Raw genomic sequence first — 16,246 nt, forward strand, 5'->3', positions numbered from 1 at the left:
TTTTTCCCTCTTCATTGGTGTTTTTTAGAGATGAGTTAACTTACAGTAAATTCGATTTGTCACGAACTTCTCGGCTCGGCAGTTGATGCCTTATCCTGCATAAATTAGTTCAGCCTTCAGGTGCTCCGGTGGACTGGAAAAGGTGGATACAGTCCTAGGAAAGAGTCTCCTAGGACTGTATCCACCTTTTCCAGCCCACCGGAGCACCTGAAGGCTGAACTAATTTATGCAGGATAAGGCATCAACTGCCGAGCCGAGAAGTTCGTGACGAATCAAATTTAATGTAAGTTCGCTCATCTCTAGTGGTTTTTTTTTTGGCTTAGTGGCAGATCATCAAAAATAGCAGAAAGCTAAGAATTTGGCTGCGTTAAGGGAATCTTGACATTTTCTCCCATATATTTCTATAAAAAAAAAGGACCAGACCAATTTTATTTTTGCATTTTTGTTTTTTCCTCCTCGCATTCTAAAAATCATAACTCTTTTATATTTCCATCCACAGACCCATATGAGGGCTTGTTTTTTGCATCACCAATTGTACTTTGTAATTAAATCACTTATTTTACCATAAAATGTACGGCGCAACCAAACAAATATTATTTATGTGGGAAAATGTAAAAGAAAACAGCAATTTAGAAAATTTTGGAAGGTTTTGTTTGCACGCTGTACACTTTACGGTAAAAATGACGTGTTTTCTTTATTCTGTGGGGCAATACAATTAAAATAATACCCATGTTATATGCTTTTCTATAATTGTACCGCTTAAAAAAAAAAATCTCAAACTATTTTAACATTTACGCCGTTCATATAACCAACAAATATATTTTGATAGTTCAGACTTTTTTACGCACACGGCGATACCAAATATGTGTATTTAATTTTTTTCTATTCTTTTTTGGGGGTAAAATGGGAAAAACTGACATTTTACCTTTTTATTCGGGGAGGGGATTTTTCTAATTTTTTTACTTAGGAGACTATTTATAGCAATCATTTGATTGCCAATACTGTTCAGTGCTATGCATAGGGCATAGCACTGATCAGTGTTAGCGGTGATCTTCTGCTCGATCTCAGACCAGAGCAGAAGACTCCGGGAGATGGACGAAGGCAGGTGAGGGGGACCTCCGGCCGCCATGCTGGATGATCGGATCCACGCAGTTGCGGGCGATCCGATCATCCATTTAAAGTATCGCACTGCTGCAGATGCCGTGATCTGTATTGATCATGGCATTCTGACATGTATAGAAAAGTCACACTCGCAACTTTTTTATGCAAAAAAAAATCTACAATGGAGCTTCATAAATCTCCTTCATAATGACTTGACAAAAAAAAAAAAACGAAAGAAGAAAAAAAATAACAAAATAAAAAAATTAAAAACTATTTAAAGAAGAAAAAAAAAGCCACAAATACTGCACCTCTGAAGTGCAGTTTATCAGTTCAAAACACCTGAGCTGCCTGTACTCAGACCCATTGCATATTCACTCAGGGACATAGAATCGCGGCGCACAATGTGCTATCAGTTAGGAATCTATTGATCATTGAGCTGTAGCAAACATGGCTTTTAATATAATGATTTTCTATTGAACTGAATGAGCTGTACTTATTGCAGTAAGACGTATTGTTGACATTCTAATGTGAACAATGTCAAAGGAGACATAGGACACATTATACTGCCACGGGCATGAACTAGTCTAACCTTATAAAACTATACAATTCTCCTGCTGTATACCTCTGTTACCATGACAACTGCTGAATGTGTACCCGGCATGATGCACTTAACCTAAGACTCATCTTTGGAGTATAACAAATGGTCTCAGGGTCATGTAACAAGAAAAGGTTTCAATGCAGGAATAGATTTCAGGAGAAAAAAAATAGACCAGAGGTCATATCCTTGGCGAAGCAACTTCAGAAAGGAAACGCATACAATACAATGTTCTCACTTATGATACATTTTAAATTCATGTTCTTTCTTTTTCGGTCACATAATATTATAAAGTTGAGCGGCTTTTATCTATCACCTTGAACTGGTCAGAAAAACTATTTTCAATTCAGAGTCCATTCTGAGGAACATTGTTTAAGGGTCAGTTCACACGCCCCTATTTTGTCTGCAGATTTGATGCAGCAGATTTGGCTGCCCGCTGATTTCTATGGGTAGCAAAATCTGCTACAGCAAATCTGGAGTAAAAATGAGGACCCTAAAGCAAAATCTGCCATGAAAGGGTGTCTGGCAGCAACTAATTCACTTAGCCGTACTGGCATAAACTTGTATGTGAGCTGCGGCAGGTGAATAGCTATTTAAAGGGGTAATCAGTATCCAAAAACTGTCTTAAATTGAAGGGGTAGTCCAGTGGTGAAAAACTTATTCCCTATCCTAAGGATAGGGGATAAGTTTGAGATTGCGGGGGTCCGACCGCTGGGGCCCACTGCGATCTCTCTGTACGGGCGCTAGGCTCTCCGGCCAGATAGCGGGTGTCGACCACCGCACGAAGCGGCGGCCGACACGCCCCCTCAATACATCTCTATGGCAGAGCCGGAGATTGCCGAAGGCAGCGCTCCGGCTCTGCCATAGAGTTGTATTGAGGGCGTGTGTCGGCCGCCGCTTTGTGCGGAGGTCGACACGCCCCTTCCCGCAGGCTGTGGGGGCTCCGTACAGGAGATCGCGGGGGGCCCCAGCAGTCGGACCCCCCGCGATCTGCAACTTATCCCCTATCCTTAGGATAGGGGATATTGTTCGCCACTGGATATCTCCTTTAAGACTAACACCTAAAGATGTATAACTTACTAATATAGTGTTATTACAGGCAGAGGAGCAGACAGGTAATGAAGAAAGCATGTACTGCAACCTCACTGATTGTGCAATTGTCTGCTGTGAAATGAGATGTTCTGCAACAGCTCTGGGCGTGGAAATGGCAGGAGTGCTATGGGTGGGGAGCAGGCCAATGGCTGTCCGGGCATGTTGTGAGTTGTATTTTTGCCACAGCTGGAGGCACTCTGTTTGGCAAACACTCCAGTAGACTGTACTAGAAAAAAGAAAAATATATATTCAGCTCACCACTATGCAGTACTGGAAAACCATGAGCTCCGTAAAGTTGGGAGAGCAGGGTAGGCAAACAACGGTCCAGGTCCTGGGATACAATGAAGAAAAAAGGCAAAAAAGCAGGGGCCTCCAGCTGCTAGACGAAAGGGAGGAGAAAAGTGACTAAAACTTTACTTTTATTCCATGTAGTTAAAAACAGGGGATAGCCATTTCATTAAAACACAAAAGGAAAGTCAACCAACGCATTTCGAGCCAGTACTGGCTCTTAGTCGTGGAACGACAAAGAGCCAGTACCGTCTCGAAATGCGTTGGTTGCCTTTCCTTTTGTGATTTAATGAAATGGATATCCCCTGTTTTTAACTACATGGAATAAAAGTCAAGTTTTAGTCACTTTTCTCCTCACTTCCGTGGAGCAGCTGGAGGCCCCTGCTTTTTTGCCTTTTTTCTTCAGTAGACTGTACTGTATTGCCAACTATAGACTCTCTTCAAATTTGCAATTTTCTGGCACCAATGGGGACACGTCCCATCACAAAAGTGGCCAGTGACTGTCCGCCATGGTCACGTGGTGCTGGATGTAGTTATCTTGTTGACGACTATTTCAGAATATTCCAATAATGAATAAAGAAAAAAAGACCCCATACCTTATACAAACACTGTACTGGGGATATAAGATACTTGTATACTTCATCCAGGTGTGGTCACCATCTTTTTCCTCTTTTGATATTTCAGTAATTGAGAAAAGTTGGAAGGAATTAAATCTTCTTACGGAAACGTTCTGCAGGTTGTCTTCATCCACACACTTCCTTCTTAGCGCCTACAATTCAAATATATCATGTGAATAGTATTGGACGGTGAACCAAGGTGTAAGACTACATACCAGTGGTTTCCAAACTGTGGCCCTCCCAGGTGTTGCGAATCTACCAACAAACCGCAACAGCCATCGGCAACATTTGGAGGTCCAGAGTTTGGAGAACACTGCTTTAGACCATATAAGACGTAAATGCAGTGCGGTTCTTGTGCCGGGATTATGGGAGAGGGGTGAAGCCATTATGGGATCCACTACAGCAGTTGGGTCTCGCTTTATGGTATTGTATGGATCTGGGGGTCGGCACTTGTGCATACGTAAAGCGTGTAGACCAAAAGGTTCAAGTTAAGAAAAAAGAATTCCCTATGCAATTTCCATGTTTATTCACACGTATCTTATCAAAGTTGTGATACACAGGATGTGTTTCTGCACAGAACCCTTTCTCAATTGTTGAAAAAGACATTGTGCCGAAAAGCATCCTGTGTGTTGCAACTTGGGTAAGACGTGTGAATAAAGACGAAAATTTCTTAAGAAAATCATGAGTGCTGGGACTTCTTTCTACTTAAAGGAGTACTCCACCACTAGACATCATATCCGCCATCCAAAGGACAGGGGATAAGATTTCTTATCACGGGGGTCCTGCCGCTTGGGATCCCAGCTATCTCCCTGCTGCACCCGTTTTCGTTTAGAGCGTTGGGTGCAGCACTGTAGGCTCATGACGTAGGCGCATAGACATAGGCTTGCATGGAGGGGGCGTGTTTGTGATGTCACGAGCGGGGTGGGGCTGTGACGTCACGAGCCTCCGCCCCGCATCTCCAGTCATCCGGCACGGAGCGAAGTTTGCTCCATGCACCGGATGTCTGGAGTGCCGCATCAAAGATCGTGGGGGTCCCAGTGGCGGGACCCCCGCAATCATACATCTTATCCCCTATGCTTTGAATAGGCGATAAGGTGTCTAGGGGCGGAGTACCCCTTTAACTTTATGGTGGGACAACTACAAGTTTTGGTTTCATTACAAAAACAGGGTAAAGTTTATGGGCCATAATGCAAAATCTGTAACCGGGCCCATGTATCCCATGTGCCATTTATACTACTGGTGTCTTCTTATGGGGCAAAGGGGGCCCATCTGTGTGTCTCCAGCTGTTGGAAAACTACAACTCCCAGCAGCTTTTTGCTGTCTGGGCATGCTGGTAGTTGTAGTTTTGCAATGACTGGAGATCCATGGGGACTAAAAAAAAAAAAAAATGTGATATTTTTTATTTTTTATTTTTTTTTTTTAATAAAAAGGCAATAAACGTGAAAAAATCCCCAACCCCTAATAAAAGTTTAAATCACCCCTACCCCCCCCCCCCCATTTTTTAAAATAAAATAACGTAAAAAAAAAATAAATTAAACATATACATATGTGGTATCGCCGCGTGCATAAATGTCCAAACTATTAAAATATAATGTTAATTGAACTGCACGGTCAAAGGTGTAAACTTTAATAAAATACAAAGTTCAGAATTGCTGATTTTTCTCCCTGATCAATGAGCTTTTAAAAGGGGTACTCCGGTGGAAAACAATTTATTTATTTTTTTTATCCACTGGTGCACGAAATTTAAACAGATTGGTAAATGACTTCAATTTAAAAATCTTCATCCTTCCAGTACTTAGCAGCTGTTTGCTCCACAGGAAGTTCTTTTCTTTTTGAATTTGTTTTCTGTCTGACCACAGTGCTCTCTGCTGACATCTCTGTCCATGTAAGGAACTGTCCAGAGTAGGAGCAAATCCCTATAGCAAACCTATCCTGCTATGGACAGTTACTGATATGGCCAGAGGTGTCAGCAGAGAGCACTGTGGTCAGATTGGAAATAAATTGAAAAAAAAAATTCCTCTTTAGTATACAGCAGCTAATAAGTACTGGAAGATTTAAGATTTTTCAATAGAAGTAATTTACAAATCTGGTACCAGGTGATTTAAAAAAAAATATTTTCCACCGGAGTATTTTAAGGGGTATGCCACCCCTAGACATCTTATCCCCCCCATCCAAAAGGATAGGGGATAAGATGTCTGATCGCGGGGGGGGGGGGGGGCCTGCTGTTGGCTGCGGCACCCCAGACATCCGATGCACGAAGCGAACTTCGCTCCGTCCCGGATGACTGGTGATGCGGGGTGGAAACTCATGATGTCGCGGTCACGCCCCGCTCGTGAAGTCACGGCCACGCCCTCTCAATGCAAGTCTATGGGAGGGGTGTGACAGACGTCACGCCCCCCTCCCATAGACTTGCATTGAGGGGGCGTGGCCATGATGTGACGAGCGGGGCGCAACCGGGATGTCACGAGCCTCCGGAGCTGCCGACGCTCTAAACAAATGCCGGGTGCAGCAGAGAGATCGCGGGGGTCCCCAGCAGCAGGGCTCCTGCGATCAGATATCTTATGTTTGGATAGGGGATAAGATGTCTAGGGGCAGAGTACCCCTTTTTAGTCCACAACTCTGTTACTGTTTTTTTGCTGGTCCTTCTTTGGTTGGAAGGTACTAACCACTGCATATTGGGAACAACCCACAAATCCTAATGTTTTGGAGATGACCTTTCCAAAACACATAATCCAGTCCTCTAATGCTTATTCTTGCCTATTTTCGTGGCTGCCAATACATCAACTACAAGAGCTGACTGCCCACTGTCTGTCTGATATACACCATGCCTGGACAAGCGCCACTGTCACCAGATAATCCATGTTATTCATTTCACCGGTCAGTGGGTTTCATACCATTGCTTACTGATGTATATATATATTATGTATAAAGACATTAGTATATTCTGTCCTCATACAAGATACAATTATGATCCACTTAAAGCTTCTAAAGCTACTTGAGATCGGTGCAGATGATTCCACATCTTCACCCAAACAAAATGAAAGATCATTGAGGTTTATTTATGAGCTGCAATGAACCTCACAAAGAGAAGGTCCATTAAGAACCCATCATCCCATGAATAGCTGTTGACTATTTGTTGATGGCAGATGTGGCTCCGGGATGGCCTCCAGCCCATACAATCCTTCTCAGTGTCCAGTGTCCTCGGTGTTCCCTATCATCTCAGAACATAAAACGCCAATGACAAACACTTGAATTTACCGAACAGCAGATTAAGTATTCAACCTCTCAAGATCATAAGAGAAGATTTTCTTATGGATTTCGGAGAGCTGTTTACCAGTACACAAAATACAGATGGCTCCATCCTTTGCCCTCAAATAATACTACGCTTACTATTCTTCCCCTGCATGATCCATGAAAGCCAACAAAATCTACTTCACATCCCAGCAAGGTCCGATCGTGACTTGTGTAACCAGAGGAGACTTATATTCAGTATTAAAAGGGGTACTCCGGTGGAAAACATTTATTTTTTATTTTTATTCAACTGGTGCCAGAAAGTTAAACAGATTTGTAAATGAGAAAAAATTTTTTCCAGTCCTCAGTACATTCACTCTCAATTAGAGTTATATGGTATCTGTCTGGTATCAACAAGGAAAGAAAATGGATAGATATTTTGGATGGAAATTTATTAATATAAAGCTCAATGGGTAAGTATACAAATGTTGATAAAAATAGAATAAAAAGGTAAAAATTAATACTGTGCCTTACATATGGCCCTATATGGGCACTAATAAAAAATTAAAAACGGATGCCACAGAATACAAAAGTACAGGATCAATACATATGACCATAGTTCGACATATAGCCCTCCTTATTAAATGCTGAGATATATAGTGAGGTAAATACCGAAGCTATGTATAGTGAACAAAAGAATTATCTATCTAAGTATATGGATCTATTTTGTAACCTGCAATGAAAAATCAACCTAGAATATGAAATTGCCTAAAGATATAAAATAGACCTTCAGTGTAAACACCTGTAATGAAAATACAAAAAGCAATAAACAGCAATGGTCCAATAATTCAAAAATGTAGATTCCAATTGAAATATCCTATAGCAACCATGTAATGATGTCTTATAGAGGGCAAGATCGCGATCTTAGTATAGTTCTGTGTACAATTGTGGCCACATTCATGTACTTTTTGTGCTGTATAAATAGTTTTTGTATCCAAAATTAAGAGGTGCCGGATGTATCCACTGTGATGTTTGCGTTAATTGTAAACAATGTCAATGATATACAATGTTGTATCAATGTTCTGTGTGGTACACACTCTATATGATTGCAGAATGCAGTGTTATAGCTGCGATGAAGCTGTCGGCACCTTCGTGCCACTCACCACTCCTGGGGTCTAGCTGACTTCACCCGCTGAATGGATATACACCACTGAAGAAGGGGTGCTAATCTATTATACCCCGAAACGCGTTTGTGGATATTGTTTGCCAATATTATTGATCGGATCCCACTGAACTCAGTTCACACTGAGCATCTTATAATAATGCGTTTTCCTTAATACACTATGAGGCTGTGTATTTAACATCATCAGAAAGAGGAAAATAAGCCGGATTTCTATCCAGGATATATACAAGTCTACAAGTTTGCGGACACACTCTATAGAACTTAAGGACTCTCTTATCCATGAGCCAGAGTGAGTGGATATATTATCAAAGAGTCAGCTGACCTGCCATCAGCTGACTGTCGACGCCACCGAGGACCACGCTGACCGGCCGAACATCGCCATCACGGGAGCTTGCTGGAAAGACGCAGCTGTACACCGCCGCCCCAGCTAGAGCGGGTGAAGTCAGCTAGACCCCAGGAGTGGTGAGTGGCACGAACGTGCCGACAGCTTCATCGCAGCTATAACACTGCATTCTGCTATCATATAGAGTGTGTACCACACGGAACAGTGATACAACATTGTATATCATCATTGACATTGTTTACAATTAACGCAAACATCACAGTGGATACATCCGGCACCTCTTAATTTTGGATACAAAAACTATTTATACAGCACAAAAAGTACATGAATGTGGCCACAATTGTACACAGAACTATACTAAGATCGCGATCTTGCCCTCTATAAGACATCATTACATGGTTGCTATAGGATATTTCAATTGGAATCTACATTTTTGAATTATTGGACCATTGCTGTTTATTGCTTTTTGTATTTTCATTACAGGTGTTTACACTGAAGGTCTATTTTATATCTTTAGGCAATTTCATATTCTAGGTTGATTTTTCATTGCAGGTTACAAAATAGATCCATATACTTAGATAGATAATTCTTTTGTTCACTATACATAGCTTCGGTATTTACCTCACTATATATCTCAGCATTTAATAAGGAGGGCTATATGTCAAACTATGGTCATATGTATTGATCCTGTACTTTTGTATTCTGTGGCATCCGTTTTAAATTTTTTATTAGTGCCCATATAGGGCCATATGTAAGGCACAGTATTAATTTTTACCTTTTATTCTATTTTTATCAACATTTGTATACTTACCCATTGAGCTTTATATTAATAAATTTCCATCCAAAATATCTATCCATTTTCTTTCCTTGTTGATACCAGACAGATACCATATAACTCTAATTGAGAGTGAATGTACTGAGGACTGGAAAACTATTTTTTCCTTGTTGATATTATCCCTGAATCCTCTTTTGGGTGAGAGGTATCCAGTTAACCTCGTTCATTTATTACAGTTGTCTGAGCTACGCATTCCATTACAGTATTTTCCAGATTTGTAAATGACTTCTATTAAAAAAATCATAATCCTTCCAGTACTTTTTAGCAGCTGTATGCTACAGAGGAAATTCTTTACTTTTTGAATTTCTTTTTTGTCTTGTCCACAGTGCTCTCTGCTGACACCCGATGCCCGTATCAGGAATTGTCCAGAGCAGGAGAAAATCCCCATTGCAAACCTCTCCTGCTCTGTACAGTTCCTGACACGGACAGAGGTGTCAGCAGAGAGCACTGTGGACGAGACAAATAAGAAATTCAAAAAGAAAACAATTTCCTCTGAAGCATACAGCTGCTAATAAGTACTGGAAGGATCAAGATTTTTTAATAGAAGTAATTTACAAACCTGTGTAGGTATACACCGCTCACTTCCTTTGGGTCTCACTGCATCACCTGTGCACAGACACGTCGGTCCCGCCCTCGGCTATGTGCACTATTAGAAGAAAGAAGGTTGTCCAGCACTCGGGATATGCAGGTTAAAAGGTAGGTAAAAATGCAGGTAAACCTAGGTGCGAAACGTGTCAGACGTTACCTCTGTTTTGATCCCTGTCTGAAGATCATCAATAAAGCAAGCATTGATTTTTACCTGCATATCCCGAGTGCTGGACAACCTTCTTTCTTCTAATTACATCTTCCGGAGTACCCCATTAAAGAGGTACTCCACCCCTAGACATCTTATCCCCTATCCAAAGCATAGGGGATAAGATGTCTGATCGCGGGGGTCCCCAGCAGCGGGATCTCCTTGCTGCACCCGGCATTCGTTTAGAGCATTGGATGCAGTGCCAGAGGCTCCCATAGACTTGCACTGAGCCTCCACCCCGCATCGCCAATCATCTGGCACTGAGCGAAGTTCACTCCGTGCACTGGATGTCTGCGGTGCCGCAGCTGAGATCACGGGGGTCCTCCCTCTGCAATCAGACATCTTATCCCCCTATTCTTTAGATAGCGGGATAAGATGTCTAGGGGCTGAGTACCCCTTTAACCCATGGGATCCAAGCACATGTGGAGGTTACTTGTTCTTTCAGATACGTCCTTACATGACTGTGACTTTTAAATTTACTAATGCCATACAGAAATCCATAGCTTTTGTGTATTCTAAACACAATAAAGAATCAATAAAACTATTAAACCTCTGCAACAAATATAAAAATTTTATCAATATGCAAAAGAAAAATACAGAAAAAAATACACTTAACTGGGAACATACAAAACATGCATAGAGCTGAGGTTATAGAAACACCCCTCTCCCCTCCGCTTGTCTCGGCATCTCAACGGGATCCCCTTATCCTCAATAGACACAGCAAGGCCCCTAAACGTCTCAGTAGACAGAGCAGGGCCACATCTCTTGTGAGTGGTCACAGCAGGGACCTCCCTTCCAACAATAAGGCTATGTTCACATGTCAGAATGTCCACACGGAAAATCTCTGTGCCTCACCTCACCCTATTCCGGCAGCAGATGCCTGATGTTGGCCAGGGCTCCTCTAGAGATGCCTCCTGCTTGAGTTATGGCCTTGTTGCTCCTAGAAGTGGTTTTCATGGCAGTATCAGACTTTTCTGGCAACTGGAAAGTCCTGGCTGATATTAGTTTGGCAGCCTATTTAAAGGGGTACTCTGCCGAAAACCATCTTATCCCCTATCCAATGGATAGGGGATAAAATATCTGATCGCAGGGGTCCCACCTGCAGCAGCGGCGTCCGGAACACAGAAGCTTGGAGCTTCCGTTTCATGACGTCACACCACAAATGCTCCATTCATGTCCATGGGAGGAGGCGTGACGGCTACGTAGTAGCCGTCACGCCTCCCCCCATAGACATGAATGGAGGGGGTGTGGCAGCTGTAGTCGCCAGTCATATGGCACGGAGTGGAGTTTGCTCCATGCACGGATGACTAAGGTGCAGTGCCGTAGATCGCGGGGTCCCACCACAGGGAACCCCCACAATCAGACATCTTATCCCCTATCCTTTGAATAGGGGATAAGATGTTTTTTTTGGCAGAGTACCCCTCTAAGGAGACTCCGAACTCTTAACCTCCCCAGCTATTTTCGGCCTTGGGGAGAAAAAAAAAAAAAAAGTATGCTTTTAAATACTGGGGCCAGAAAGTTAAACAGATTTGTACATTAATTTCAAATAACAATAGGTGGGGGTACTCTATCTATCTCACAGTGTATTGTCCGAGAAATTAGCCTAGAATGGTATCCTCTAACCACTGAAGAAAATGATAAAAAGCAGAAAAATTTGGCTGGTTCTCAAGGACTATATAGAAATGATGATAAGATGCAAAAAAAAAAAAAAAAAAAATCAATAAAAAAAAAAAAAGAAATAATAATAATAATAAAATAAAATAAAATGTATAATAAAATGAGAAGAGTGTGTGTGTTATTAAATGATAATGGGAAAGAATATGTAGTAAATATAGCTGTAATGAATGGTAGAGAATAGTGAGTAATGAATGTAGTTGTGGTATTGGTGTATGTGACAGTGGAATAATGTCCGGGTGTGAATGGAAACGGTGTTGGTGTTAATGTAATATAGCAAATGGACCAAAAGGATATATAGATTTACGTGTGTTGCAATAACTCATGTGCTGACATGTCCAAAGTATAACAGTTTATTAGATACAATTTATCAACATAAACATAACACTAATAATGCAAGTGCTGGATCCTAGCACTAACCTACAGCGCTTCTTGTAGTTTAAGAAGAATATATTGCATAAAAAATGTTTTGCATAAAAAAATTATTAAAATTAGTACAATTGGTTCAAACAGTCTCAGGAAGTATGCGGAACAGGTGGAAAGTGAAAGTTGGGTGGTGGGAGCACCTGCAGTGCACTTGCAGGCGCTGGAGTACCACAGTTCTTTGCCCACTCCTATTTGATCACTGAAGAAGGTCCCAGGCGGACCGAAACGCGTTTGATCCAGCTCAACAGCTCATTGACATTACCCTCAGTCTCAAACAAAGTACCGGACACACCGCGGACATCAGCTAGGACATCACCGCCACCACCGCTGCATGCACCATCAACTCTGAGCACCTACCCGATCTCTGACAGAGTGGTAACCTAACCTGGACGATCGGACTGCTGCAAGGCAGACCCGGCTGTCACCATTAGGTAATCACCACAGAAGAAGGAGAGGACTGCCATATCCTCCAGCACTGTCATCTTATCATTTCTATATAGTCCTTGAGAACCAGCCAAATATTTCTGCTTTTTATCAAATTTGTTAATTACTTCTATTTAAAAATCCTAATCCTTCCAGTACTTATCTGCAGCTGTAAACTACAGAGAAAGTTATTTTCTTTCTGAATTTCCTTTCTGCCTGACCACAGTGCTCTCTGCTGACACCTCTGTCCAAATCCCCATAGAAAGGCTATCCTGCTCTGGACAGTTCCTAAAATGGACAGAGGTGTCAGCAGAGAGCACTGTGGTCAGGCAGAAAGGAAATTCAGAAAAAAAAGAACTTTCTCTGTAGTATACAGCTGCAGATAAGTACTGTTTCACAATGTTTTTATTGAATTTTATAAACATGAGAAATGTAACATATAACATATGACATCAGATGTGTCAGAGTTTACATATGAACATGCATAATAACCTTGACTGGTGGAGCATAATCGTTCATCCAAACAGTGTTACGCATGTTCACAAAGGATCTATTAGGTCCAAAGGGACCTTAATTGAACTTTGAGAGCAAGATAATAACAATAGGAAGGAAAACAATAAAACAATAAAATAGTGAGTCTCCATAACTTCTACAAAATCAATCAAAATTGCTGCATCAGGCAGTTGTCTGGTATTTGGTAGAATTCAGAATCAAGGTCTCAAAGGGTCAGCCGTCTTATACACTAGAACAGGGGTCGGCAACCCGCCGCTCTTTTAAGCTTTTGCTGCGGCTCCGCGAGTCTGTCCCGGTCACCCTTACCTTTACTTTTACTCACCTGTCCTGGTGCCATCGGAGCGGAGTCACTTCTTCCGGGGCCGCGCGGATCCTCACTGTCATGTGACAATGTAACATCACATGACAGTGACGTCGCCGGCCTGCGCGCTCAGTCGAGGAGCGCTGCCGGGAGATGAAGACGCCTCGCGAGGAGCTGGTGAGTACCATTACTCACTTGCTTAACCCCTCACCCTGCGGCAGCGTTAATGCTGCCGCGCGGTGAGGGGTTAACGCTACCGCTGCCATGGGGTGAGAGGTAACTTAACCCCTCACCCCATGGCACCGGCAGCGTTATCGCTGCCGCGGGGTGAGAGGCCTACCGCTGCCATGTGGTGAGGGGTAACTTAACCCCTCACCAGGCTCATCCCATGGCAGCAGCAGCGTTAACGGTTGGTTAACCACTCACCCCGCGGCAGCATTAACCCCCCTCTCCCCAGCCCACCCCAGGCCTGGGCCTAAAAAAAAAGCCCACCCCAGGCCTGGGCCTGAAAAAAAGCCCACCCCAGGCCTGGGCCTAAAAAAAAAAGCCCACCCCAGGCCTGGGCCTAAAAAAAAAGCCCACCCCAGGCCTGGGCCTAAAAAAAAAGCCCACCCCAGGCCTGGGCCTAAAAAAAAAGCCCACCCCAGGCCTGGGCCTACTAGTTAGGCCCAGGCCTGGGGTGGGCTTTTTTAGTTAGGCCTGGGGTGGGCTTTTTTAGTTAGGCCCAGGCCTGGGGTGGGCTTTTTTTTAGTTAGGCCTGGGGTGGGCTTTTTTAGTTAGGGTCTAACAAAAAAAGCCCACCCCAGGCCTGGGCCTAACTAAAAAAGCCCACCCCAGGCCTGGGCCTAACTCAAAAAGCCCACCCCAGGCCTGGGCCTAACTCAAAAAGCCCACCCCAGGCCTGGGCCTAACTCAAAAAGCCCACCCCAGGCCTGGGCCTAAATAAAAAAGCCCACCCCAGGCCTGGGCCTAAATAAAAAAAGCCCACCCCAGGCCTGGGCCTAAATAAAAAAGCCCACCCCAGTCCTTTTTTTCTTCAGATTGACAGCTGACTGCACGATCCTGTATATATAGCATTAAGGTAAGAAACAATATATGCAGTGTTATATTTTTTTAAATGTTGCAATGGTTTTGTGGCTCCCAGTTTTTTTTTTTCTTCGGAAACAGGTCCAAGTGGCTCTTTTTGTCTTAAAGGTTGCAGACCCCTGCACTAGAAGAAACGCTCTTTTGTGTGTAGTAAAATAAATTGTATCATTACTTAGTTTAGATAGTAAGGGTCAATGGGGGTTTATAAAGCTTAATCCAGGATTCCCATGAGGCTGTACACTCCTGCCGATAAGTACTGGAAGGATTAAGATTTTTTTTAATAGAAGTAATATACAAATCTGTTTAACTTTCCGGCACCAGTTGATTCAAAAGAAAATGTTTTCCAGAGGAGTACCCCTTTAAATCTTGACATAACCCCTTTTATGGAGAAGTGGGTGAAAAGATTTCTTAGACCCATCATCCAAGTCTAGCCAGTGCTAAACTGTCAGTAAAAGATGCACTTGAGATGTGTAACACCTCCTCTGTCAATAGTGAGGTGTGTGTGTGTCTGTCTGTGTGTGTGTGTGTGTGTGTGTGTGTGTGTGTGTGTGTGTGTGTGATAGGGCCTCACATCCACCCCAAGCAAAAAAAAAACAACTTGCATTTCCTGCACTCAGCCCTTCCATCAAACACTTTGGGATAAAGATGTAATGTCAAGCTTAAGCCATGTTTACTTTCTAATATTCAAGAGTACCTGTCATGATCTTGTTAAATTTTATAATCCTCCCAGTTCACTGCCCCATCATGATAAACCACCCCCTCCTTTATTTTTTTTATTATTTTTTAGTTTTCTACCTTGATATTGTTCTGTATTTTCTGCTCAGTCAGATTCACAGACTGAGAAGCAGACGTGACATCATCTGAAGCCATACAGGGGAGAACTTCCTCCCTCACTTGGCTACACTAGCTTAGAGCAGTTCAGTGTGAGATGAGCCATGATTGGATAAAGCTGCACACACACCCTCAGCACTCCAGACTACATTTACTGATTTTGGCCGACTTGCAATGAGGGGCGTGGCATGACGTCACGACCCCCCCACAGAGATGATGAGAAGCTGTGTATCTCCCCTGCTCTGTCTTCTTTCTCCCCGTGCAGACCTGAGTCCTCTGCCTTTGCTCCACATAGCTCTAGCTTTGGAGAGCTGAGGGGAGGAGCGGACGCAAGTCTGCACAGGGCGCAAGTTTCCACCTCACACCGCCGCTAATAGCCAGAATGCGGCACTCAGCAGTCTGTAAGGAGCGGGCTCTGGACTCCTGCCCGCTCCATACTCTGCAGCCCCCAGCTGTTTTCAGTAGCCGGGGGCCCCCGCTAATAGCCAGCATGCGGCGATCGCCGCGACTGGCTATTAACCCTTTAGATTGCCGCTGTCAAAGCTCACAGCGTTGTCTAAAGGGACATGTGTATGCTCCCTGGTGGGCTAGTGTTGTGGATCTCCCCCCCGCAGAGTGATCCCTGGTGACCGTGGCTCTGTCATTGATAGATCCTGGCTCAGAGCACACAGATCAATGGAGTTCAATAGAACTCTATTCATCTGTATGAGGAATCTAATGATTCCTCCTAAAAGTCTAATTAAGTGTAAAAAAAAAATATTCAGTGGTCTCCAAACTGTGACCCTCCAGATGCTGCAAAACTACAACTCCCAGCATGCCCAGACAGCCTTTGGCTGTCTGGGCATGCTGGGAGTTGTAGTTTTGCAGCTTTTAGAAGGCCGCAGTGAAGATCACTTATCGCGATCTTCACTGAA

General features: G+C 43.1%; 1 protein-coding gene across 2 annotated transcripts in view; it reads right to left on the reverse strand.

Annotated features, from left to right (window-relative positions):
* Positions 1 to 16,246, reverse strand: part of CAMKMT (calmodulin-lysine N-methyltransferase) — a 502,992-nt gene that overhangs the window by 478,425 nt on the left and 8,321 nt on the right. For both annotated transcript variants that reach the window (XM_056568123.1, XM_056568124.1), the window contains exon 2: positions 3,673 to 3,845. In XM_056568123.1, coding sequence (XP_056424098.1) covers positions 3,673 to 3,845 — 173 coding nt within the window. The remainder of the gene's footprint in view (positions 1 to 3,672; positions 3,846 to 16,246) is intronic.

Source organism: Hyla sarda, chromosome 3 (genome assembly GCF_029499605.1).
Source record: "Hyla sarda isolate aHylSar1 chromosome 3, aHylSar1.hap1, whole genome shotgun sequence".
Taxonomy (NCBI): domain Eukaryota; kingdom Metazoa; phylum Chordata; class Amphibia; order Anura; family Hylidae; genus Hyla; species Hyla sarda.